This window comes from Myotis myotis, unplaced genomic scaffold, assembly GCF_014108235.1.
Source record: "Myotis myotis isolate mMyoMyo1 unplaced genomic scaffold, mMyoMyo1.p scaffold_m19_p_13, whole genome shotgun sequence".
NCBI classification, from domain to species: Eukaryota; Metazoa; Chordata; class Mammalia; order Chiroptera; family Vespertilionidae; genus Myotis; species Myotis myotis.
The window spans coordinates 33,162,025-33,187,802 of NW_023416317.1; the positions used below are offsets into that span (position 1 = coordinate 33,162,025).

Below are 25,778 nucleotides of genomic sequence, written 5' to 3' on the forward strand. Positions count from 1 at the left end.
AGCTTTTAAAAAATAAACATCTCACAGTTTCTGTGTGTCAGGAATCAGGGTAGGGGTGAGGGGGCAGCATGGCTGGGTCCTCTGGAGCAGGGTCTCTCAAGGCTGCTGTTGAGTTATGCAAAAACTCAACTTGGGGGAGGACGTGCTTCCAAGCTCACTCTTGTGGCTGTTGGCAGGCCTCAGGTTCTCGCTGGCTGTTGGCTGGAAATCAAGTCTTGTCCACATGGGCTGCTCTCTAGGGCTTCTAATAGCATTGCAGCTTGCTTCCCCTGGGGGGCTCTGAGAGAGCGAGAAATGGTGAGCAAGAAGACCGGCACATCCAATTGGTAACTTAATCTCAGAAGTGACATCCCATCACTTTTATGGTATTCTGTTCATTAGAAACAAGTCATTGGATCTCTCCACACTCCAGGAGATGGAATTACACAGTGGGGTGAATATCAGGAGGTGAGGATCATTGGGAGTTGCCTTAGGCAGAAGCTGCCTAATGCAAGGGGTGACTTTGTTCTCTCTTAGGCACGAGCCTGGCTTTCACTTGATTCTTTTAAGCCTTTTCTCCTTTGGGAATCATGGGTAGCATATCCATCAGGGCCACAATGCCTTATCACACTTCTCTTTCAAAAAAAGGAAGAAAGAGGGGAGGAGCGGGATGGGGCAGGTTCTGCTAAAAATAGCTCCTAATATAAAAAATTTTAATTGTCATTGCATGTTGTGCATTAACACTTAATCATGGAGATAACCCCAATTACTTATATTGGCTTGTCTGAGCATCAGTTTCCTGATGACTTATTTTATAGCTTCCTAATGAATATATTAAAAATAGAACTCGAGAACTAATAGATACAAAATGTGTATATTTAGATCCTGGTTTTCTTTCCCTCGCTGCACCCTCAGCCCCCCACTGTACACAGAGGTTTTAGTGTTGATTTGAGATCATTCTGAAACTTCATCTATTTTATCTTCATGTAGATAGATCCAATGTTTGCCATCTAACTTTGATATAAATCCCTCAGCAACAATTAAACCACCTCCTAACTGACTGAGTTATCTGTCATTCATCACACATTCTCTTATGTAACACGCCATAAGAGGAAAAGGGGAATACCTGTTTTTAGGAGAAGTTTGTGGAAAGTTCTTGGAAAATCAATGCACATAGATGTCACCACTTCAGGCAGAGCTGAATGGAGAACTTTTAGAGGGAACTTCATTGAGTAGACCTGCAGCTGTATGACCGCTATCTCCACCTTCCATTTCCTTGTGCAGATTGTTTCCCAGAGGAAGCTGTCCAAATCCTTGCTGAAGCACGGGAACACGGCAGGGAAGTCCTCCATCACGGTAAGCCCCCCCATGCAGCCATCTGCCAGGTGCCCGGGGGGAGCTGGTTGGGGCAAACCAGACTTGTGCAAAGCAGACCCCGTGGCTATTGGGAGCTGATGCCACAATCGTGCAACTATCCAAGCCACCTCTTTCTTTTTTTCCTCCACCTGTCAATACAATTTTGACCTTTGCATCCCTAGGGAAAAGGGGTAAAATAAGGACCTGAAAGTAAAGCCATTTACTTTTACTAAGCACTTCTGCAATTGCAATATAGGTTCTAGTGGGGAACAGCAATGGAGTCATTGAGCTCAGTAAGAACATGGAATTGTGTGGGGTTTTCACATCATCAAAACTACCTATCCCTGCCTCCCATTTCTCTAAGAATTAAAAATTTGCTCTAATCACATTTAGTCCAAGTTTTGATTTGTTGCTTCAAGACCAGAAAGCCCAGCATTCAACTTTCTTCTTTAATATAATAGTTTGGAGCTATGCTGTCCTATTTGGTAGTCACTAGCCACATGTGATTATTTAAGCTTACGTACAATTATTTAAAATTAAATAAAAGCAGATATTCATTGCTTAGTCCCACAAGCCACATATAAAGTGCTCAATAGTTACATGTGGCTGGCAGCTACTATTTTGGATAGTGCAGATTGTAGAAACTTCCTGTAAGTTTAGAATTTCTATGGGAATTGCTGGGAGCACTTCTAAATAAAATCTTACTTTTTCCTATATTTGAAACATTGACATCTTGTGTTAGAGCCTTTGAGAAAGGCAGAGAAAGTAGCCTAGCCAGTTAGTTATGTGAATCTAAATTGCTAGGGAGATAAATTGCCGGGAGGCAAACCTTCTGAGTTCCTTTGAACATTTCTTTTTAACTTAAAAGTAACTGATTTATTCTTTGTTAATGTAAGCCACTTTTTAAATGAAAAATTCCTGAGAATTCCTAGTGGTGAAAGTTATGACCATTCTTACAATAACTTACCTGAATTTGTTGCTTAAATATTTGAAATGATGCAGTCATATCAAAGCCTTCTCTTGACTGCCATGCTCACTAATGAACGAATGATTCAAATGGCTTTGAAGACCCCCCCGGGTGCTCCAAAGATCCAGGGACCCAAAGGCTCATTCCCAAAGCCCACAAACCCAGAGAAGCCTGGAGTGGTAGACCAGATGTATGATTTTCCATGGGTCTCTCTCATGGGAAGGAAACCTTACCTTGCCACCTTTTTCTCTAAGGTATCTTGGAGATTTTCTTCCTACACACATCCCAGAGAAACTTTATCTCCTTAACTTTAAATAATTAAATACTTCTCGTAATCTTGGGTCTTTGGATCAAAACAGTGGCTCTGTTAGCTTTTGGAAAACTCTTGAAAATATGTACAAAATTTTCTAAGCTTCTGCAGATGAAGATCATAACTTCCATCATCTTTCCAAAGGTGTCTGTGGCCACAAAGCAATTAAAGACCACTGCTCAAGTGGAGTGTAAGAGGCATGAAGGTGACAAGGTACAAAAGAGGACCAAATGGAAAATCTACATAGGGCGGTTTCTGGTTTACCAAAAAAGTTATTGAGTTTTTACTGCTTATCTGGACTCAAGTTTCCTATTTCTTAGGCAAAGTTTTTGGCTTTAATATTAGGTGCAAAATAAAATTTTCCAGAGGCTAACAATGTGAACCCAACTTATAATGGGAAAGTTGAGCTCAAATAGATTGGAGATATAATTGAATTAAAGCTCAGTGGCTTGACATAAGCAATTTGTTGAGGGTATCCATGTCCTACACCTCTAAATGCCTGGTGAAGTCCTAAACATTATTTATGAATGGTTGAACCTATCTGTAACTAGACAGTCCTTAGATTTTTGTCATTATTGTTTTTCTCCTGTCTTTCCACCAATTTCTGTTCCCAGGCTTTGAGAATCACTGACTATTAAATATTGGAAAGCAACTTATTATGAAAGAGGCTCTTAGATAATATTATATTTTCACTTATACCAAAATCTCTGTCAAGAATTCTGTTCTTAGTTAAGGTCTCTCTCTCTCTCTCTCTCTCTCTCTCTCTCTCTCTCTCTCTCTATCTCATCTCAGAAAGCCCAGGGGGGGGGGGGGGTCTTTTACAAAAAATAGGAATTAGCCTGGCAGGCGTGGCTCAGTGGTTGAACATTGACCTATGAACTTGGAAGTCATGGTTCAATTCCCCATTAGGGCACATGCCTGGGTTGTGGGCTCAATCCCCAGTGTGGGGAGTACAGGAGGCAGCCAACCAGTGATTCTCACTCATCATTGATGTTTCTATCTCTCTTTCCCTCTCCCTTCCTCTCTGAAGTCAATTAAAAAAGAAAAAAAAATTAGAACATTTTTTTGATGGCCATATAATCATTGGTTTAGAAAGGACATAGAGACTGGTTTATTTCCCTATCCCTTGTTGGTCTAAAAACAGTGGGGAAATGTTACTGCTCCTCCTTATTTGCAACTTTCCAAAGGGGGAATATATATATAAAATTATGTGTGGATGTGCCATCCAATGCTCTTCCTAACTGCTGCTCCAAATTGTCTCTTCTTCCAGCCTACATCCCATCTGTTGTGCTGTCATGTGAAATCTGGTTATCTACTATTGTTTATTCTAAGGAGTTGCCTTAAACACCTGGAAATGCTGTGCCATGTTCACTAGCATTGTAGAAAACTCCTTTTCTAGCCTCAGTCTTTGTTGATTTTGAACCAAATATGAGCTAAATTTGTTCATGAATTCCTGGGCTGATTGGTCCAACCGTCACTGCAGCTGATGCATGCTTTTTCCTGTAGGTGATTGCTGAAGAATTATCCGGCAATGATGACTATGTTGAACTTGCATTCAACGCGCGGAAATTGGATGACAAGGTAAAGTGTTTGGCATTAACCTTCCTGAAGGAAGTAATAAAGCCAGCACACAAAGTTTAATCAGATTTTCCCCTATAGCTATTTTATCCCTTTCAGCCTCCATTATTAAACAGATCGGAGATTTCAGAGAGGTCTGCAAAGTAAGACTTTCCCCAAATTGTGAATTAGTTAATGAGATGGGAGAGAGACTACAATTAAGCCAGGAAATTTTTATTACACTACGACTTCATTTGTTCCCAAATGCCACAGCTCAGATATGCATTGTAAATATGATTTAACCCCATTGGTAGGGGCATTGTAAAGGAAAGGAAGAAATGAAAAAGGGGGAAAAAGTGACATTTATTGAGCACCTATACTTGCCAGAGTTAAGAGCTTTGCATGTGTTATCACATTCATTCATTCTTATAACTTCCAGCCAACAGAGATTGTTAACACTGTTTTGCAAATGAGGGAACAGATTCAAAGATGTGTTGGTTCAGATCATCCAAGACAGGATTAAATATACAAGGATTTTATTGGGAGACATGCCTATGTACGGAACATAGAGAGGAAGTCTGGGAGAGCTCACAGACCATGATGCAAGTCTGACAATGAATAAAGGAGAGAGGGAAGGAAGGGCGGGGCAGTGTCCTGGAACACCATGCAATCCAAGGAAGGTTCAGCAAGGCCATTGAGGAGGCCTAGAGCCAAAATTGGCCAACAAGCTCAGTAGTCTGAACATGCAGGTTATCCTGGAATCGAGGAAAGATAGAGTGTTATAAGGGAAAGGAATCTGATCTACTCAGCTTCAGATTTTTGCAACCGATCATTTTCAAAAGGCCAAGCTTAACTGAAGTTGGATGCATTTTACTGAGTGTAACTGTTGAACCAAGCTCTTCGCTTATCTGACCCATTCCTTATTTAATAGGTCAACCAGGCCAGTTCATCTTAACATGGATAAGCAGTTAAGACTTTGTTGAACTGGGAAACAATTGCATCAAAACAAGGTTTATGTCCCGAAATGTGTTTCCAGGTATTTGGTAAGAGGTTTAAAAACATATATCGCGCCCGGCTGGCATGGCTCAGTGGTTGAGCATCGACCTTTGAAACAGGAGATCACGGTTCTATTCCTGGTCGGGCATAAGCCCATGTTTCGGGCTCAATACCTGGTGTGGGGCATGCAGGAGGCAACCGACCAATGATCTTATCATTGATGTTTTTATCTCTCTCTCTCCCTCTCCCTTCCTCTCTGAAATCAATATATATATGTTAAAAAAAAAAACAAAACTCTTACCTCCAGAGGACCATAAGAACTAGACCCTTAAGATCAGTCATGTTTACTCTTTTAAAAACTTTTTGATGGATATTATTATTACCATTTTATTAATGGGAAAACTATAGGCTCAGAGGGGATAGAGAAGTTGTTCAAGGTCACATTACTAGTAAGTGACCAATCTGGGATTAAAACCCAGTTCTGTTGGCCTCTTTACACTATATCTTCTTAAACGTCAGTGACCGTCTCTGTAATAGAGGCCTTGACTCTATTCATAGTAATGATTTTCAGAGCAATAACTATGAATTTTTTCAGAGGTATTGGCAGAGTCCTTTTTTAGTTTAAATTCTTTATTGTTTAAAGTATTACATAAGTCTCCTTTTTCCCCCCCATTGACCTCTTTCCAGCCGCCCCACCCCCCAGCACATGCCCTCACCCTCCCACCGCCCTACCCCCAATCAGTGTCCATTGGTTACGCTCATATGAATGCATTCAAGTCCTTTGGTTGAGTCATGTTTACTCTTATACTTCTAGTTCGTAGAGTTAGTTCTTGGCCTCCTTGACTCTACACACAGTCACTGCTGGGAACATTCCATGGGAAGCCTGGCCTTGGTGCGAGTGCAGGGTGGGAAGTGCAAGCATGTAGCAGGGGCCCTTGGTTAGTTACACCCCCTGTAGTGGTTGGGGCGGGGGGGTCTACAAAGTATGTTCTCGTGACCACTACATCCTGCTAATCAGTGGTTAAACTGAGATTTCAGTTTCATGTCTGCCTCACTGTCATCTGTATTCTTTTTATTATATCTCACATCTCCCACCCAATCACAGTCCATGTGAGTCTTACATATACAAAAAAGTTCTATAGTCTCCACTTCTTTAAAAAACAAAAGAGTGGGGGGTAGTGTCCTCACCATCTATTTATGATTTCCCTTCAACCATATCCTGAATCAGAAAGCACATCACATTCATAACTGTATTCACAAAGGGCTTCGTTTTCCTAGAGTACAGCTAGAGAAGTTGGGATGTTTGGATGTGGCACCACACAGGCATTAGGATGAAGAGGGTAAAGCAGTATCTTAAGCAATTTCCTAAACTCTTAAGCAGCAGCTTATATCCTGGCATATCTCATTCACTTTCACCTGCAAAAATACTCAGCCCATTTATGCATTCATTAATTCACTCTTTCCCTTGTTTACTTATTCACTTATTCATCAGTCATTTACCAAACCTTTGTTGCATGCTTGTGATGCATCAAGTGATAGGAAAAAGACATACTTTAAACCACTCTCCCACCCACAACCTGCAATTCACCATCTAAGTGAAACATAAATTTAAACAACAAATGATATAATAATATTGTAGCCATGACAGGGTGGGCTAAGTGATGTATAACCAGAGTGCCCTGGGGACATCAGGAAAGACTTTATCCTTGTGAATGAATTATATTTTAATTCTTTCAGTATCTTGAGTACATTGTGTGAAACTCACACAACCGCTACCTTTTGACATTAGCATGAACTTGGTGCTGGGAACCACAGCGTGCATTGATATCAATTGGGTGTGAGCTTTTAACCTTCACTTCCTTGGAACCATTATGCTCTTTCTCCCTGTCATATCCCCAGGTTTCAAAATAATTCACCAAACTGCTTTGTAGTGCCTTTCCAGGTACCATTATAAGCCATGGAGTCAGTGTGTAGCAGTGTTACACTATTCATTTAATGGCTTATAATGGCTTCTTTCCTCTTAGTAGTCTCTTAAGAACCACTAATTTGTCCTCTGACTTATGTCACAGCGCAAGGAGACTTCCAGGTTTGTTAGTGGACACATTGACTCTAAGGCAGCCGTGGGCAAACTACGGCCCGCGGGCCGGATCCAGCCCGTTTGAAATGAATAAAACTATTGAAACAAAAGACTGTACCCTTTTATGTAATGATGTTTACTTTGAATTTATATTAGTTCACACAAACACTCCATCCATGCTTTTGTTCCGGCCCTCCGGTCCAGTTTAAGAGCCCATTGTGGCCCTCGAGTCAAAAAGTTTGCCCACCCCTGCTCTAAGGTGTTTGAAGTTTCCTTTCATTCAAATGAGCACTGCTCATAAAACTGAAGGAGTCCCTATGTAGCATTTAATGTGGTTCGAGATGGCCATTCCCACCCTTGACTGTGCAGATTATCCAGGGCCCTGGTGCTGTAGACCCAGGTCCTTTATAATGGACTCCTTAGTATCCAGCAAGGAGCAGGCCCTGTTCAGAGCCAGGCAGAAGCCACTGCTTCCATTTTGACTGGAAGGTGAATGGTCTCAGGTAAAAAGAGGGCAAGTTGTAGAATTTAAGAAACAAGATGATGTCATGAAGATCATCTCATACAACCTCTTTGGGAAATAAAGGCTCTGATTTGCTTGATGACAAAGACACTATTACTGCTCTGTTAGCTATTGCTGTATAACAAAACCACCTCAAAACCCAGTGACTTAAATTAACAACTCTTTTATTGTATGCCATGATTTTGAGAGCCAGAAATTCAGGCAGGGTTCATCTGGATAACTCTTCTGCTGCTAATGATGTTGACAAAAGTCACTCGTGGAGGAGCTTGGTCTTGGATGGTCACACTTCCTACATGATCTCCTGGCTTTTTCCAGAGGGAGCATGCAAGAAAATGAGGCAGAAGCTGGGTGGCCTTTTCGACAAAGCCTTGGAAGTCATCCTTCATCACTTATGCTATATTCTATTGGTTCCAAGAGAGCCGAGACGCCATCCCAGAGTCCAGGAGAGGGGAGTTAGACTCCATGCCTTGGTGAGGAGTCATATTGTAGAAAACCTGTAGACAGTGGACATTGTGAGGGCCACCTATGGAAAATGCAATCTGCCACAGTGCTTTTGTCACCAATCCAGAATAAGACAGTATAATTATTTCATGTCACCGCTGGGAAAGTAGTTACCAGAGGTTCTCAAGGGCGACCTCCTTCGAGCTTTTAGCATCAAGTGATGTTCTAGCTGCCTACATGTTAGTGGTTGAGCTTATCTATTCATTGAGAAAATATATCATGACTAAAAGCCACTGAAATATATAAAGCTCCTAATATTTAAAATTTTGTTAATACGTATCATGAGAACAACTGCTTTCTAAGTACATTTGGAAAGTTGCAGTATGACTATGTGGGGGGAATATGCTAGATCCATGCTATATGCTGAATTAGATGTGTTAGCAGAGGGAAAACAACTTATTTTTATGTATCTGTCTATTTTAGGATTTCTTCAGTAAATCTGACCCATTTCTGGAAATTTTTCGTATGAATGATGATGCAACTCAGCAGCTTGTACACCGAACTGAGGTAATAACTATGCCATCTCATCTCCTAAGATGATAAATTGACCTGTTTTGAGAAAACCCTTGCATTTCTTAATGTCTGTAGCTATACATTCAGACATGAGTCCTCACTGTTCTCAAGAGGACTCTTTATTCTCAGGTTAGATTGTTAGAAAAGAAGACCCTCTCTCATCCACATTTTTCATTATTTTATTAGTAATACAAATATAAATACTAGGTAACATTTAATGAAGGTCACTGGCGCCAAACATTGTACTAAGTGATCTTATGCACATTATTTTAGCTACTTCTCACAACAATCCTTTGACATGCTTATCACCCTCATTTTTCAGTTGAATAAACTGAACTTTTGGGAGGTCAGGTCACTTCCCCAGTTAACAAGGGGTACAGCTGAAGTTTGAATTGAGTGTGTTTGATCCTGAGCTTCACTGTAATTTGGAAAGGCAATCTGCCTCCCCAGGGAAGGTTGATACACTGGACTGATAGCAAGCCTCTCATGTGAACAGCAGCCTTCCTCAGCAGCCACTGGGTCTGTCTGCATGTCCCTCTCACCTCCCCTCCTCTCTCTCCATGTGTCTCCAGACCTTATGCTTCACTGTCCAACCACCCCCCCCACCACCACCACCCACTACTGTGTACCACTCAGCAACCAACCCCAATCTCTACTTTTTATTTTATTTATAAGCCAGTTCCAAGAGAGATTCTGTAGGAGTGAGAAGCACATTGATAAGGAGGAAGTGGGGTAATTTTGATGACTGACTTGGAGCTAAGGGAAGACTGTGTTGTGCTCACCAGTGGTAGCATAAAGGAAGAAGGAACCCTCGTGACTCATACGATGAGAGTGGAGGTGCCATGTTCTCACTACCCTACACTGGAAATCCAGTTCCATTTTCCTAGAGTAACAGAGTTTCAAGTAACATTGGGGGAACAGAACATGTCATAGTTAAAGTAGACAAGTATTAAATAGTGTTGAATGGCCTAGTCTGTGGATATAGGCATTTAATAAAATGGGTTTAATAAAACAATGATTAAATGAATGTAGTTGCGTATAGATAGTGTGTCCACTACAAGTTATAGCACAAAGTGATGCTCTGGAACTTAATCCCTGGGGAATAGATTGAGGTGCAACTAGGTTGGTTTCCCCCCATTGAATAGAATCATTTCACACAAAAAGATTTCTTTGGTGGCACAGACTTTTCAGGGGAAGTAAATAGACTTTGGGGAGGACCAGAAGTGGTATCCAATCAAGCTTTTGCTGTACTCAGTGAATGGAGGCTTTAAAGTGCAGGGAGAACAGGAATGGATGGTACACTGTTGGCCTTCTCTCACAGGATCCTATTCTCCTTTGCTCCTCACAGCTTTTTTCTTCTCATTGTTGATATTGTTAAATCCTCCTAGTCCCAAGAATCTCTAGAACTTCCCCCAGTATCCCATTACTGAGGGGTTCCTGGAGTCTCACAAGAAATGTGATTATAAACTTCTCCAGTGAGTCAAGCAACATAACATTGATTTTTTTTTTCTTGTGGGCATGCACACATGCACATTTTTCATTTCAGAGGAAATTTCTAGTTGAAATTTTGATTTGCTATTGAGTTTTTCAAAACTGTTGCAATAAGACATCTTTACTCCTTAGTATCTATACTAATAAAAGGGTAATATGCTAATTAGAGCCGATGTCTTCCGGACAAAGCCATAGCCACTGCCTGAGGCTCAGGCAAGCCGCAGATGGTGGCTGCCACTGCCCAGAGCCGGCCTAAGGCTCAGGCAAGTGGTGGCTGCCTGGGGGCTGGCAGTGGCAGCAGCAGAGGCATGATGGGGGCAGTGCCTTCCCCTGATCGGCCTGGTCGCTTCCTGCAGAGGGAGGCCAGAGGCAGCAGCAGTGACAAAGTGATGGGGGCGGTGCCTTCTCCTGATCAGCCAGTCGCCTCCCACAGAGGGAGGCCAGACTGCAGCTCAGGCCCACTTCCTATGGGGAGCGGGCCTAAGCCGTCAGTAGGACATCCTCTGAGGGCTCCCAGACTGTGAGAGGGGGCAGGCTGGGCTGAGAGACACCCCCCACACCCCAGTGCACGATTTTTCATGTACCAGGCCTCTAGTTTTTACATAAAGGTGAGAATTTTGACCTAACCCAGATGATTTTATCTAACTTTTCTCATCACTATCACTTTGATCATCCCCAGGGTATTGGAGCTTAAGACAAAGTCACACAGGAACAGTATTTTTCTACTTTAATGCATTAAGAGAAATTTAATAATGAGCCCAGGATATAATGAATAATTCATAGTTATATTAAGGATTCCAGTAGAAGAGAGAATCACTTAGAAAATAATTATGTTATTTGGATAGAGAATTAATTTTTTACAGTGCTAAGACTTCTGCTAACTAATAACTTCATAGGAAGAGAAATCAATATGACAATTTAAGTTCATTTTATGTCCCCTAGAGCTGTGGTTTCATGCATCAGAATCACCGGGGAGGGGGGTGGGGGGGCTGTCCTCTAGAGTTTCTGTCCATAGGTCTGGGTGGAACCTAGAAATTCACCTAAGGATATTTTTTTCAATGATTTCTAGAGAGAGTGGAAGGAAAGGAGGAGGGAGGGAGAGAGGGAGAAACATTGATGTGAGAGAGACATGTCTATTGGTTGCCTCCCCCACGTTTTTCTACCATGGCTGGGGAACCTGCAACCGAGGTATATACCCTTGACCAGGAATCAAACCTGAAACCCTTCAGTCCACAGGAAAAACACTCTACCCACTGAGCAAAACTAGCCAGGACTAGGAGCTTGCATTTTTAACAAGTTCCCAGGTGATACAGCCCCTGCTGATTCAGGAATAGTCTTAGGCACAGAGCAGATACTCATACATTCTAAAACAAATTGAATTATTTGAATCATAGTGATGACAGGGTAAGACTTGACACATGTGGAATTTTGGGCAGGATTTAGCCAAGATCATGATTAGTAAACTGCTTTTAACTGTGTTTCACTATTCAATAGACTTAGTTCATGACACTGAAGATTGGCCCTGTCTGTCTTCCTAGGATAGTTAGTGTAAATATGCTCCTGGGATTTTTCTTCTAGAAACTTCTGACTTGTAAACTGACCTAACTCAAACTCATGGATTACCAAAGACCATTTAATTCTTTAGCAGTAGAATTGTCCTGTCACACACACACATACCAATAGTCTTTGCCTATGCTGATCTCAATAAAAGAGAACTTATGTCATAGGACCGACAGTCCTACAGAAGAGGGGATGTTTTATCAGAGGCCAGAGGTAGCCCCATCTCATTAATCCCAATCCCTTTTGATATAGAATAAGTCATCCTCAGCATCCACATACTAGACAGTATTACTGTCCTTATTCTTGAAATGACAGCCAGGCCAGTGATCACAGGAATTCTGCCTATACTGACCCACTTAGTGGACACCCTTAAAAGATCTACTCTAGGTTTTCATTAAGGCACTTGGTCCAAACAATTGTCCTTTTCAAAGTGCCAAAAAGCATCTCTAGCATTTTTTATGGTAAAATGTGAAAATGTCAAACATTTTCTCTCCCACCCACCACTCCTCTCTTTTTTCTTCTCAGGTTGTGATGAATAACTTAAGCCCAGCCTGGAAATCATTCAAAGTATCAGTAAATTCCCTATGCAGTGGAGATCCAGACCGCCGGCTAAAGGTCAGAAATCTATGTCTGATAATGCAATTTTTGTGTATTTAACCCTAGTCTTTCCCCTTAAGTGAATGTTGGAAAATCCAAAATTTCTGTGCCATTTAACCAAATCCCTTAGCATTTTTTTTTGGAAAAGTAGGGGCAATTTCTTCTGCGAGAGTCACTGAAGCTCATGAGATAGCCCAATTTTGTTGTGTCAAGAGGCAAATCTTACAGCTTCTCAGAGACAAACTGTGGCAATAACTTCAGGGTTATTAATGGGGAGTTATTAAGAACACAAATACTGCTGTATTGATTCCCTACTGTTGCATAACGAACTACTACACAATTTAGTAGCTTAAAATAACAACCATTTATTTAGCTTGAAAGTCTGTGCTTTGGCAAGTTGAGTTCATCTAGGAGGTTCTTCTGTTGGGCTTGCTTGGACTCCCTCACATATTTGTAGCCTGTTGCACATGAGCAGGGTGGCTCTGCTTCTGGGGTGTACCTGGCTGTCATCTGGAATGATTGGGGTGGTTGGGCCATTTGTCTCTCATCATCCAGCAGGCTAGCTTGGCCTTATACACAGAGCAACCTTAGGGTTCCAAAAGACCAAGAACAGAAGCTATGAGGTATCTTGAGGCTTAGTCTTAGAACTCATACATGGTCACTCCCTCCACATTCTATTGGCCACAGCAAGTCACATGGCCATCCCAGATTCAGGAGATGAAATAGGAAACAGACTCCACCTTTTGGTGGGAGGAGCTACCTAGTATTGTGGCCTTTTTTTTTTTTTTCAATCTATCACAAATGCATTTTGAATATCATGGGAATATAGAAGTTGGAAGAAAAGATGCACTGTGGAGGGTCAGGATGAACAAAGGAAGACAATAGGCTAATGCCAGAAGCAAACTCCAGGAGACATTGCCTGAGTTCAATGGTCTGTCCCTCTCTCTGCCTTGGAAATCCAGAAGCTGGGACATATTGTCAGTGTCCCAGAGTTGATTCTACCAATTCCAGATGACTATGTAAATCCAACGGAGACCATAGCCTATAAGGCTAATTGATTCACGTTCAATGAGATGAATGCCCATCAAGCAGATATACCATGCACTTCAGCTTTAGCAGGGCATTTTCTCCATGTGAGCAAACCATAGGGCAGACAGCAGTCAGAAGGTTGCTGTGATAGCCTGAAAGCAAAGCCAGGGATGCTGGAGAATGGTGATGGCTAATGGCTACAGGCTCTAAAAGTTTGGGATGTCTGTATAGGAATATAGGTTCATTAGGCAAACTAGACATTCATGGTCTTTCAGGGCACCTAGTCCCAGGGAAAGTAGCCATTGCCAATGTTCGTCTTTGGAATGTTACATTTTCTTCCCTATTTTGCCCCACAAATCTTCTTCCTTCTCTCTCTCCCCACCACTGGGTCATTCTGAAGCAAATGAGGACAGACTCATCCCTTAGGCACAACAAGCATATAATGCCAGGACCCATGATACTTTTAGGACTCTACAAAAATGTTTTAATTGCTCTTAAAATCAGAAGAAAAAAATGAACTTGTAAAATTGAAGAAAATGTTTTACTTTTTTTCTCACGTCAGAAAACAATGACATTTTTAGGACCCCAAAATATATTATGGTGACTGGGGGCTTATGAAGGCAGAAGTATCTGGGAACAACAAAAGTCATGATGTGCCTTACCTCCCAGCATCATACCATTTCATCCAAAAATACTTCAGTATGTATCTCTACAGGATAAGGAATCTTTCTGTTAACATAACCACAAACCCATTATCATATCCAAGAATATGAACTAAGCTTCCTAGTAATCAAATATTTTGCCACTATTCACATGTGACTGATTGTCTAATTTATTAAAACGTTTAGTTTTTCTGAATTGGGATCTAAACATGGTTCAAACATTGCATTCGACTGAAATATCTCTGACGTCTCATAATCTGTTAGTTGCCTCTTCCTCTTTTTTCTTTTTCTTGCAGTTTACTTATTGAAGAGACAAGGTTGGTTTGTTCTGTAGCATCTCTCACATTCTATATTCCCTTTAACAGCTAGTTAGAACCTGATCAGCTTCGGGATCCCTCGTCTAGCAACAGTGCTTTATAAGTAATGGTGCTTTGTTATGGTGTTAACAGTCATGGAGGAACATTGCCTGTATTCATCATTTTGTTATGGCTTCCAAAATGGGTTTTTCCAATTCTGCCATTTCTTTGTTATTTATTATTTAGAGTTCTTCAGTAAAGAAAGACTTTTCTTTTAATAACTATTTGGTTTTGGTTTGCTGAGGTGTGATTTGTACACAAAAGGCAGAAACATGGTTTATTTGTCCTGTTTTCCTTTCTCACCAGTTTTCAGAATCACAAGCTACTTCCCCCAGCATTCTGCATAGTGAGTTCCCTCAATATTATTAAGAATTCATGGATTTTTAATATATTTGAGTATTCCAGTTATTATTATTCCTTTGCAAACTTTAATTTTCCAATATTTAACCAAAGAGACCCCCTTCAAGTTGGCTCTTGGGTTCTTTTGATGTAAGTTTAATAGTGTTTAATAGTTTCCTTGCTTTCTGGTATGATTTTTTTAAAGTCATAAGCTTTAAATTCGTTTGCTTTATAAGTTATATCTCTCAATAGATGGTGAGTCATATTTAAAATCTCGAAAGAATTCTTCTCCAGTGTTAAACCTCTACCTCATAAAACTACCAGGTTCATTTGTTTCATTTTGCTTTCAGTTTTTAGGATTTATTTTTACAATTTTAATTTTGTTTTATAATTATATAAAATTTTGCATGATTCTAAAGTCAGAGCTACAAAACAAGGTGTAGTCAGGAAAGTTTAGCTGTCACTTCTGTCTTTCCTTCTTTTTACCCTCTTCCCTTATAGGTAATCATTTTGTAGTGCATTTTAATATATGGTAGGGCTAGCCCCTCCCACTTCTGTATTCCTTGTCTTTTAAGGGTTTTCCTGGATAGTTAGCTTGTTTGTTCTTTCCATTTAACTTTATAAGCAATTAGTATCAGAAGAAGAAAAGAAAGCTTGCTAGTATTTTTGTTGGAATTTCAAAGGAAATATTTTTTTAATATTGAGTCTTTCCATCCTAGAACATAGAATGCCTTGCCATTTATTCATGTGTCCTTTGCGTTTTGCATGAGGGCTTAAAGTTTTTCTCTTATAGGTTTGGAATGTTTATGTCTAGTTAATTTTTTCCCTTTCTCTCTCTCTCTTCCTCTCTCTCTCTCTCTGTCAAGTCAGCCGGTGCCTCTCTTAAGGAGTTCAGTATTTTTTCTGCCATCTTACTACAACGCCAAGTGCATATGTATGTATACATTCTGCTCTTCCTCCTTTAGGAAACCCTTAGCATTTGTACTTTACTTACATCAGCTATCTGTGTCCTCACTTCTCACGTGTGACCAGGACATCTTAAATTGAAATCGTATGTTCTCTACAAATTCATTGTCTTTGCTCTGAACTCGCTGACACATTCTTGCCAAATGGGTTTGACTCCTGGAGTGTGTTCTTGGAGTTTGTGCTGATTCTTCCCCCTTTATTCCCAACCCCATGTGATTACTAGCTCCTATACCCCTGAGTGCCTCTTACTTTGCCTCTGGTCCTTTGGATTTAGTTGCCATACTTGTTTTCTTTCTCTTTCATTCTGATTTTCTGTAACAAACCTTCTGGCTCAAACTGCTTGGAAAGGAAGAAATTCCACCCCAGTTCCAACCCCCAGATCCTGTCAGTCCTTGACAGTGGCCACAATTTAGCCCCATAATTCCCTCAAACCCATAGAAGAGGCTTCATCATTACATACCCCATTGGTTACATTAGCACTCCTAATTCTTGTTACAAAACACTGGAAATTGGAATTGAGAGGTTCATTGTTAAGTATGCTCAGAATCATTGAAAACACCTGTAATAAAGAACCTACCCTAGGCTCAGGCAGTTGAAAGCAAGTTCAAAACTGATGGTTGCCAGATGGGAGGGGAATTGGGGGTCTGCATAAAAAAAGGTGAGGGATTAAGAAGTACTAGTCACGGGTTATAAAGTACAGCATAGGGAATATAGTCAATAATATTGTAATAACTATATATGGTGTCAGTTGGGTACTAGACTTATGGGGGGGCGGGGAGGGTCACTTCACAAATTATATAAATATCTGACCACTATGCTGTACACCTGAAACTAATATAAAATAATATTGAGTGTCAACTGTAATTGAAAAATCAAAAAATAGCAGCACAATTCACCATAGCTAGGATCTGGAAACAGCCTAAGTGCCCATCAGTAGATGAATGGATTAGAAAACTGTGGTACATCTACACGATGGAATACTATGCTGCTGTAAAAAAGAAGGAACTCGTACCATTTGCAACGGCATGGATGGAACTGGAGAGCATTATGCTAAGTGAAATAAGCCAGTCAATGAAGGAAAAATACCACATGATCTCACTCATTCATGGATAATAGAGACCATTATAAACTTTTGAACAATAATAGATACAGAGGCAGAGCTGCCTCAAACAGATTGTCAAACTGCAGCGGGAAGGCCGGGGAGGGTTGGGGGGCAGGAGGGAGGGGGGTAAGAGATCAACCAAAGGACTTGTATGCATGCATATAAGCATAACCAATGGACATAAGACACTGGGGGGTAGGGGAGGCCAGGGGATTGTCAAGGGCGGGGTGGGAAAAATGGACACATATATAATACCCTTTGTAATACTGTAAGCAATAAAAAAAATCAAAAAATAAAATGAAAGCAAGTTCACTTTCATCTCTACCTCCTTACAATGGAAAGGGTTGGTGGGAGTAGGAAACTTGAAGGGTTCACAGTCCTGTTAAGTTTTCATGAGATCTGTTACCATTCAAATGCTCTCCTTATGGCCCTCTGCACCCAAGGGCTGCTGATTTTGTGCCTGTTGATAGTTCAGTCAGTTACCAGAGGATCGCAGACTCATCATGGTGTCTCTATAGCGGATCAGCCATGACACAGGAATTCTTGACTCCACTTAAGTAAATGGCACCTGTGAGCCCAGCAGGCTTTCTCTACTGAGAGCTGTGATCAATACTGAAGCATGGAAAAGCAATAATGAGATTAACAGTGTTAAATCAGCAAAAAAGGAGGTTTCTGGATGAGAGAAAACCTGCATATTATCTTATTTTTAATAATTTTTCCATTACATTAATATTATCTTTTTTTTCCCCCACAAATGAGGAATTCTCTGTGTTTAAGCAAATTGCTTAAGATTACACAGCTCAGTAGCACAGCCTTCATTTAAACCCAGGTCTCATCCTCTCTAGACCTTGCTCTTAACTATTAAAAGACAGTTAACATTTACTGAACATTCAGCTACCAAGTACTATGCCAGACACTGCTTAATTATGTCATTCAACTCTAATTATCTTTGGTTAAACAATTTTTCAGTAAAAAAGAGTCCCTTGCAATATAAGCTTTTTTTCTTGCTCATATAACAATCAAAGGGAAAACTTTTTAATCATTCAGTGATTCAAGAACCTTGTGGCTTCGGCCTTGTGGCTCATCCATAGCTTAGGGCCTCATTGTTAGTTGCATCCAGCAGGCAGAAGAGTAAAAAATGTGGAGCTCTCTCTCTGTCTAGAAGTGTTAGCTGAAAACAGCACTTGGCTATTTAAAAAACAACATGCAGGGATTTCCCGTGTGTACTTCTGTAATGCAAGTAGACAATTAGAAACGGGGGGTACTTTTCGATTACACAATTTGGTTTGAGGGTTTTTAGGCTTCTCCAGGACTGTGTCTTCAAATCTGAAAGTGTGTAAGTGAGGACTTCTGGTTTAGGAATGTTCAGAGACTATTTTATGTTTTTCTTCACTCCCTCTCAAGCCCGGTCAGACAAACATAGTTCTCACCCTCCCTGTATGTTCTCCCTGAGGTTGCTGTCCTTTCTGGGTCTGGTTCATGAGGAGTCTTAGGACTGACTTGCCCTCCAGGTTGGCCCCACCTCTGGGAGCTGAGGACTCAGGCTCCAGGCCTGCAGGAAGCAGCAGATGCCGGCAACAAACTCTGGCTCCAGGTTTGCTTGTCCCTCCCAGGTCAAGCCTTCCTGTCATTCTGGCCTCCAGCTGTTCCCCGGACATTATTTTTACTGCAGCTATTCTCCCAAAGATATCTGTAAACATGTTTATCCAGAATATAGAGATGTTTTGCACCAACAGTGCTTTCTGGAAATAGAAATCCCCTTTGTAGTTTAAGTTGTACAGATTTGCTTTCTCTATTTTACTAATTAATGCTTCATGAACCTGGGTTGAACAGAAAACAGAGTGGTGCAATGAACAGGGAAGTGGCTTGCATAAATAAATACATGAACAAATAAACTAATTAATTAATTAAAATTTGAAAGAACAACACAATAAGGGCAACCAGCATAAGCCACTGGGGACAACATGGTTTGGTCCTAGGGGTATTGGACTAAATGAAATAAGTCAGACAGAGAAAACAAATACCATGTGATTTCACTTATATGTGGAATCTAAAAAACAGATACACAGTGTAGAAACAAACCTACAGAAAACAGATTGATGGTTGGCAGTTGGGGTTGGAGGGATGGGTGAAAGGGGGAAGGGATTAAGATATACAAATTGCCAGTCATAAAAACAGCCACAGAATATAAGCTACAGTTTAAGGAATATCATCAACAATATTATAATAACTATGTATAGTGACAGATGGGTACTAGACTTACTGGGATGATCACTTTGTAAATAATATAAATGTCTAATTACTATGTGGTACACCTGAAACTAACGTATTTTAATATTGTATCTCAACTCTAATTGAAAATAAAAGTGTCTCCCTGTGGACGAGTCAGCTAGCTGGTCACCAAAAGTCTGTTTTCTTTTCTTTCTGGGCATCCAACTAGCCCACATTTCCCAGCTTCTCTTATAGTTCAGTGTGACCATATCACTGAGTTTTCTTAGTTTCTTTGGTGTTTTTTATATAAATAATCATATCATTTGCAGATAATGGCAATTGTTTCTTTCCAAGTCTTATATCTTTCCACCTTTCCTTTGGTGTGGGCTGGGACTGCTATACACTGTACAGAAATGACTCCAGGCTTCTTTTGTTCTTAATCTTCAGGGTTTGAAAGAAAGATTCCTTGAATATAACTTTTGCCATAGTATTTTTAAAGCTGCTTATTAGCTGAAAATATTCTGATACATTCCTAGTTTTTCAGATTTATTTTAAGATCATAGGTTAACATTAAGGATTTCTTCTTTTATTGACAAAAGTTTATGGGGTTTCCTCCATAAATCTGTTAATGAAGTACATTAGACAAATAGATATTCTTACCTCAAATTTAAGAATGATCTTACAAGCATTAGAGGTTAAAAATGTACCCACAAAATCCCAGTAGGCACAACAATTATATAGATGACTTTATTATAACTATCCAAGAAACAGATATTGTAATCTTTTTTTTAATATATTTTATTGATTTTTTACCGAGAGGAAGGAAGAGGGATAGAGAGTCAGAAACATCGATGAGAGAGAAACATCGATCAGCTGCCTCCTGCACACTCCCCTCTGGGGACATGCCCGCAACCAAAGTACATGCCCTTAACCGGAATCGAACCTAGGACCCTTCAGTCCGCAGGCCGATGCTCTATCCACTGAGCCAAACAGGTTAGGCAGCTATTTTAATCTTACACAACACCTTTTAGTTAAAAATAATAATACTGATAAGGAGCCCTACCCATTTGGCTCAGTGGATAGAGCATCGGCCCATAGACTGAAGGGTCCCAGGTTTGATTCTGGTCAAGGGTGTGTACCTTGGTTGCAGGCTCCATCCCTGGCCCCCATTGGGGTGCATGTGGGAGGCAACCAATTGATGTGATGTGTCTCTCTCACATTGATGTTTCTCTCTCTGTCTCTCCCCCTGCCACTGTCTCTAAAAATCAATGGAAAAATATCCTCAGGTGAGGATTAACACAAAAAAGGAAAACACCTTAGCTAACATAACCTTGGTACCTAAAGCAATAAAAAATAATGAAAGAAAAATTCCATTTATATGAAATATCCAGAACAAGTGAATCTTAGTGGTTGTCAGGGGCTGGGAGAAGGGAGAGACTGCTAATGGGTAGTGAGTTTCCTCTTGGGGTGATGAAATATCCTAAAGTTGACAACAGTATTGTTGGAGTGGTTCTGTGACTATACTAAACCCATTGACTCATACATGGGTTAAATGGGTGAATTATGTGATATGTGAATTACATCTCAATAAAGCTGTTTATAAAAAGTGTTAGCCAATCTCACTCCTGAACATAGATATAAAAACCCCATTTTCTTAACACTTATAGTGATTTAAAATAAAAGGTGATGCGTCACTCCAATGCTAGAATGTTAGTTAATCTGATCTATTGCATAATGGAACTGTGGAGGGAATCCTCTATACCAGGGATGGGCAACCTTATTGTGAGTGCTTGCCAACACCAGCAAAATCTCTGACTCAAAATTCTTCTCCATGCCAACTCTAATTTTTTGAGAACATGTTATGCCTACTTGATATCTCTTATGGTGTACATATGTGAGGAACCTTGAAGAAATAATAAAATTCATTCGAGTGACAAAAACACAGTATATGATGATGAAAAATACATTTATTTTTTAATGTATACATGTTATGTAAAATTATTTATTTATCTAAGATGCACCTACACTAAATTTATCTGAAAAATAAAAAAGTCGATATTAAGAACAAAATTGTAAATGGAAGATTATAAGAGGGTTTCGTGTGCCAGCAAAAGTTACTGGCGTGCCATGTTTGGCATGCGTGCCAGGGGTTGCCCACCCCAGCTCTATACTCTTTCTGTAGAAAATGACAAAGAGTGAACCACATTGAAAAACTGAACTTAGGGATGGAGAGCACATGTTCTTCACTGGAGAAGTCAGTATCGTACAGCAGGGGTGGCGAATGTCCGGCCCGTCGACTATATATAAGGCCCATGAAATCATTTATTCTGGCCCTGACAAGGCAGTAGGGGAGAGTTAATTAAATGTTTGACCAAATTCAGCCGAGGGAGGGAGGGAGAGAGAGAGAGAGAGAGAGAGAGAGAGAGAGAGAGAGAGAGAGAGAGAGAGAATGATGATGATGATGAGAGAGAATAAATGACTGGTTGCCTCCTGCACTCCCCACACTGGGGATCGAGCCCACAACCCAGGCATGTGCTCTGACCAGGAATCAAATCGTGACCTCCTGGTTCACATAGGGTGACACTCAACCACTGAGCCGTGCTGGCTGGGCCAGCAGGCTAATTTTTAAGTTGATAATTTTGTATGGCCCTCGATTATGTTATAAATATCAAAATGATCCTTGGCAGGAAAAAAGTTCCGCATCCCTTCATAGAGATCCCAATTCTTCCTAAAATGGTCTATAGATTTAATGTAATTCTAATCAAAAGTCTAGTGGCCATCTGTTGGCCATGACCTACTGACCAAACATTATATGGCCATTTTTCTCTTTCCTTCCTCTTCTCTTTTTCCTTCTTTTCTCTTTCCTTCCTTTTCCTTGCAGGGGCAGCATGCCCAGGGTCCAAAGTGTCAGTGAAGCCAATAAATATGTATAAGTACATGAATACGCATACACAGAAATCAATGAACAAAATGGGTAACATGCATGACAAGGTATTGCACAACATAGAAAACACAAATGGCCAGTCAACATAAGAAAAGTGCCAGGTTCCATTAGTAATCAGTAAGCAGCTTAAGTTCACAAGGAGACTTCATCTCACATCATTGCACCGTTTTCTTAACACTGAAGCTGAAAAGTTACCGCAAGATCTCAGCGTTTGCTTTTGCACTTTGGAAATACTGCTTTCAAACCCAGCCTTGTCAAGTGGAAGGTTTTCACAACCTGGGCTGACATCTCCAGAGGCCTTTGCATTGAGTGAGATTCTGTAGGGCATTCAGCTCCTCTCCCACATTTTAAACATCAACAGGAATGTTGTTTATTTAAGTAATGCCATCTGCAGCCATCCTGGGCGTTTCTTTCCAGAACGTGTTTTCAGTAGAATTACCAGATAAAACATCAAGAGAGCTATCTCTTCGGAAGAAGGACGGCTTTTTATAAAAAGAGAGCCCTTCACATCAAGAGAATGACCCTTTCTTAGGTGCTTGGCAGAACAATCTCACAGGCCCTCCTTCTCAGGAGCTGGAGGAGGCGTTAGCCTCTCCTCACGGAGACGGGTGCTCATGAAATCCCAGCTGTCTGCCAAGTACTTAGACTTCCCTAAAGGGTTGGGGAAGGCGAGGGTTTTTTTTCTGTGGGAGCACACGAAACTAATGTCAGGGACGAGCAGGTTGACTGACTCATTAGAAACGAATTACAGTGGGGCCTTGACTTACAAGTTTAATTCCTTCCGAGACCAAGCTCGTTAAGGAGCTCGTTAAGGAGCTCATTAACTCAAATTACTCTATCAACTCAATGCAAAAATTCAGCCGAGAGACAGCTAGTATCTCAAAAAACTTGTTAGTCGGGACACTCGTAAGTCAAGGCCCCACTGTATTTCTTCCCTGAAAGCATATGAATTACCTTCCTTCCTGTGACTTTTAACTCGTCGATGAAGAACACACATACTTTTGGACCATCCCAACAAGGAGAGGAAAGCTAGAATGATTGTGTCCCCCACCTCCACTGCTGGAGTTAGAGGGAAAGTAGCTAGAGGTGCCTCCTCATGTTGAGCACAGAGGCACCTGAGGCTGGACAAGGATCTCCTTTCACCTGCCGTGGTCTCCAGCTTCTTTGCTTCTACAGGAACTCAGCTTTGTTCAGTCACCTTGATGGGACCTGGAAAACTTGACTCTTAGGAGAGGCGGATGCCTACGTCAGGATGCCAATGTATTAATTTACAAAAATTTTAATAAATTAACAAAAACTATAATCCCCGTGCTCCATATAAGGTTCACCTTTCCTGATATCTGAACAGTTATGGAGCAGAATTCGCAGTCAGAATGTTACTTGGCGGGCATGGAAGATTCAAGGGCTTCTGAGGAGTCTCGATTCTACTGTTGTCAGCAGTTTGACACAAAGACCCTTTGGAAAGTCTGATTAAGTTAATAGGACATTTGTTTTTGAAAAATGCATACACTTCGAGGGCTTTGTGAACTCATTAATGCTGATCTCTGGACGCCAGACCTCTAAGCTGAGCCATGGCGAGTCTTGTTATCAAGCCTAACTTTCAAGAAGTTAAAAAGCATAAATTCTCATTCAACTATCAAATGAACACATATCAAAGATTTTTTTTCAACTCACTCATTAACGAGGAAATCCATAAGATGATGAAACTGTTCTCCAAGAGTATTTCAGGTTAAATATTATCTTTTTCTTTCAACAGGACTAAGATTTCTAGAGACAAAATTGGTTAATGTCCTTTTCAGCAATAGATTATAAACTTCAGGGTTATCTTTGCTTAACAGACAGAAATCACTGCATCATGTACAAGTTTAACGTATAACTTCACAGAGTCTGAGGTCTTAATTCATAAATACTAAATAACCAAATCAACCAATGGTATATTCTTATAGGAAAACAAATCATCTTTGGTGGGGCCATTAAACACAGCTTCAGTATGCCACTGAGAGCCATTGGAGTCACATTTTTGGACTTCTTGCCATATGATGGATAATTTTTCTTAATCGGTTCAAATAGCCACCTGAGTTCACGTTTCTAGAGCCTGACATATGCCCAAAATTTCTATTTGACTCCCTTTTGTCCCCTTTCCACCTCTGCATGCTGGCACATTCTTAACCTTGAAGTGTCAGCTCAAAACTTGGTCGCTCAGAGATGCCTTCCCAGATCTCATTGTTCATACATGCATTCCTCTAGTACTTTGCATCTCAGCACCCTCCTATAATCTCCCTTGTGGCATTTACCGTCATCCGTAATCACAGTGTTTGTCTTTTTACATGTGTATTTGACTCCTGTACTGAAATGCAAGTCCCAAGGTCCAAGGAAATGGAACTGGCTTATTTAACTCTGCATCCTCAGACCCTAAAGTAGTGCTTGGCACATAGTATAGTAGATGCTTAATAAATATCTGCATCCTGGATGGATGAGTGGGTGGGTGCATGCCCATATTGACATTAGCTCAATCCTATGGAAGACATCCTGGATCTATTTGGCCTGCCCTTTTAAAGGCTCCAAGAAAAATATCCCTCTTATCCACTCATGTATATTGATATTACTGATTAATTTATTATTGCTATCACATCACTTTTGGCCTGGAACACTTTCTTTCATTCAACGCAAGTCTAAATTCATTATGGGAATTTTTTTCCTTATTGTCTGTCTTGGAGAATACCCTCACTGTGGCCCATTTATCATGATACCCTCCCCTAATAGTCTTCCCCCTCAAATTGTAACCCGTCTTTCCCTCCACCAGCCCTGGAGGGAAAGAAAAGGAAGGGAAGAGTTGGCATGAGGAGGAAGCCACCAGGGAAAGAGACTTCTTCAGGAATGAGGAACTGGAATGAAAAATCACAAAAAGAAGAAGCAATATCTTGGCCTCAGAACCTTTTCTACAATTTACTTGTCCCTTTTTTCTCCTTTCCTTTTCCCTGGCAATTTCACGCGTCTACCCAAATGCTATTGTTATTGACCACCCAGCGTGCCTGGTGCACTGTCATATAAAACAGCTTATGACAGCTATCCCAGGAAAGAGTAAAGTCACTAAATGGACTTGTCAGGAAGCATTACCTCCAGTTCTTCTCTCCCGCAGACCAGCTTGCCCTCTTCATAAGCTCTCTGACAACCCACTTAGCCCTGCTACTCCTCACAATGAAACCGACTCTTGAAAGCATACGCTGTACCAAATCACAACAGACCTTCTGACAGGTCAGCATATAATCTAGAACAATGTTTTTGAACTTGGGCAGGCATCGGATCTCCTGGAGAGAGATTTGTGTTAAAAACACAAATTTCTAGGTCCCAACCCCAGAGTGTCTGATTCAGTAGGTCTGGTCCAAGAATTTGCATTTCTCACAAGTTCCCCAGGGCATGCCAATGCTGCCTTCACATATAGAGAATCACTGATATTGAAGAAATAGTCAAGAGATCAACAACATGCCTCCCTTGATTTACCCATCTACACCTTAAAACTTCTCTATATCTGCACTTACTGTTTCCTTCTTTCCAAGTCTAACTTCCTTATCTGCCCAATTCACTCTAAGTTCCAAGGTACTCACAGGCTCTTCCGCAGCCAGTCACTGATACAAGTATTTTACAGCTAGAAGGAAGCTTGGGATAATCTCTTCTCTCAATCAGGGTTTCTCAATTTCACCGCTACTGACCTTTGGGCCAGATAACCCATTGCTGTGGGGGG

General features: G+C 40.8%; 1 protein-coding gene across 2 annotated transcripts in view; it reads left to right on the plus strand.

The window, feature by feature from the left end:
- Positions 1-25,778, plus strand: part of CPNE4 (copine 4) — a 354,210-nt gene that overhangs the window by 243,795 nt on the left and 84,637 nt on the right. For both annotated transcript variants that reach the window (XM_036332620.1, XM_036332621.1), the window contains exons 4-7: positions 1,264-1,335; positions 4,119-4,193; positions 8,690-8,773; positions 12,356-12,445. In XM_036332620.1, coding sequence (XP_036188513.1) covers positions 1,264-1,335; positions 4,119-4,193; positions 8,690-8,773; positions 12,356-12,445 — 321 coding nt within the window. The remainder of the gene's footprint in view (positions 1-1,263; positions 1,336-4,118; positions 4,194-8,689; positions 8,774-12,355; positions 12,446-25,778) is intronic.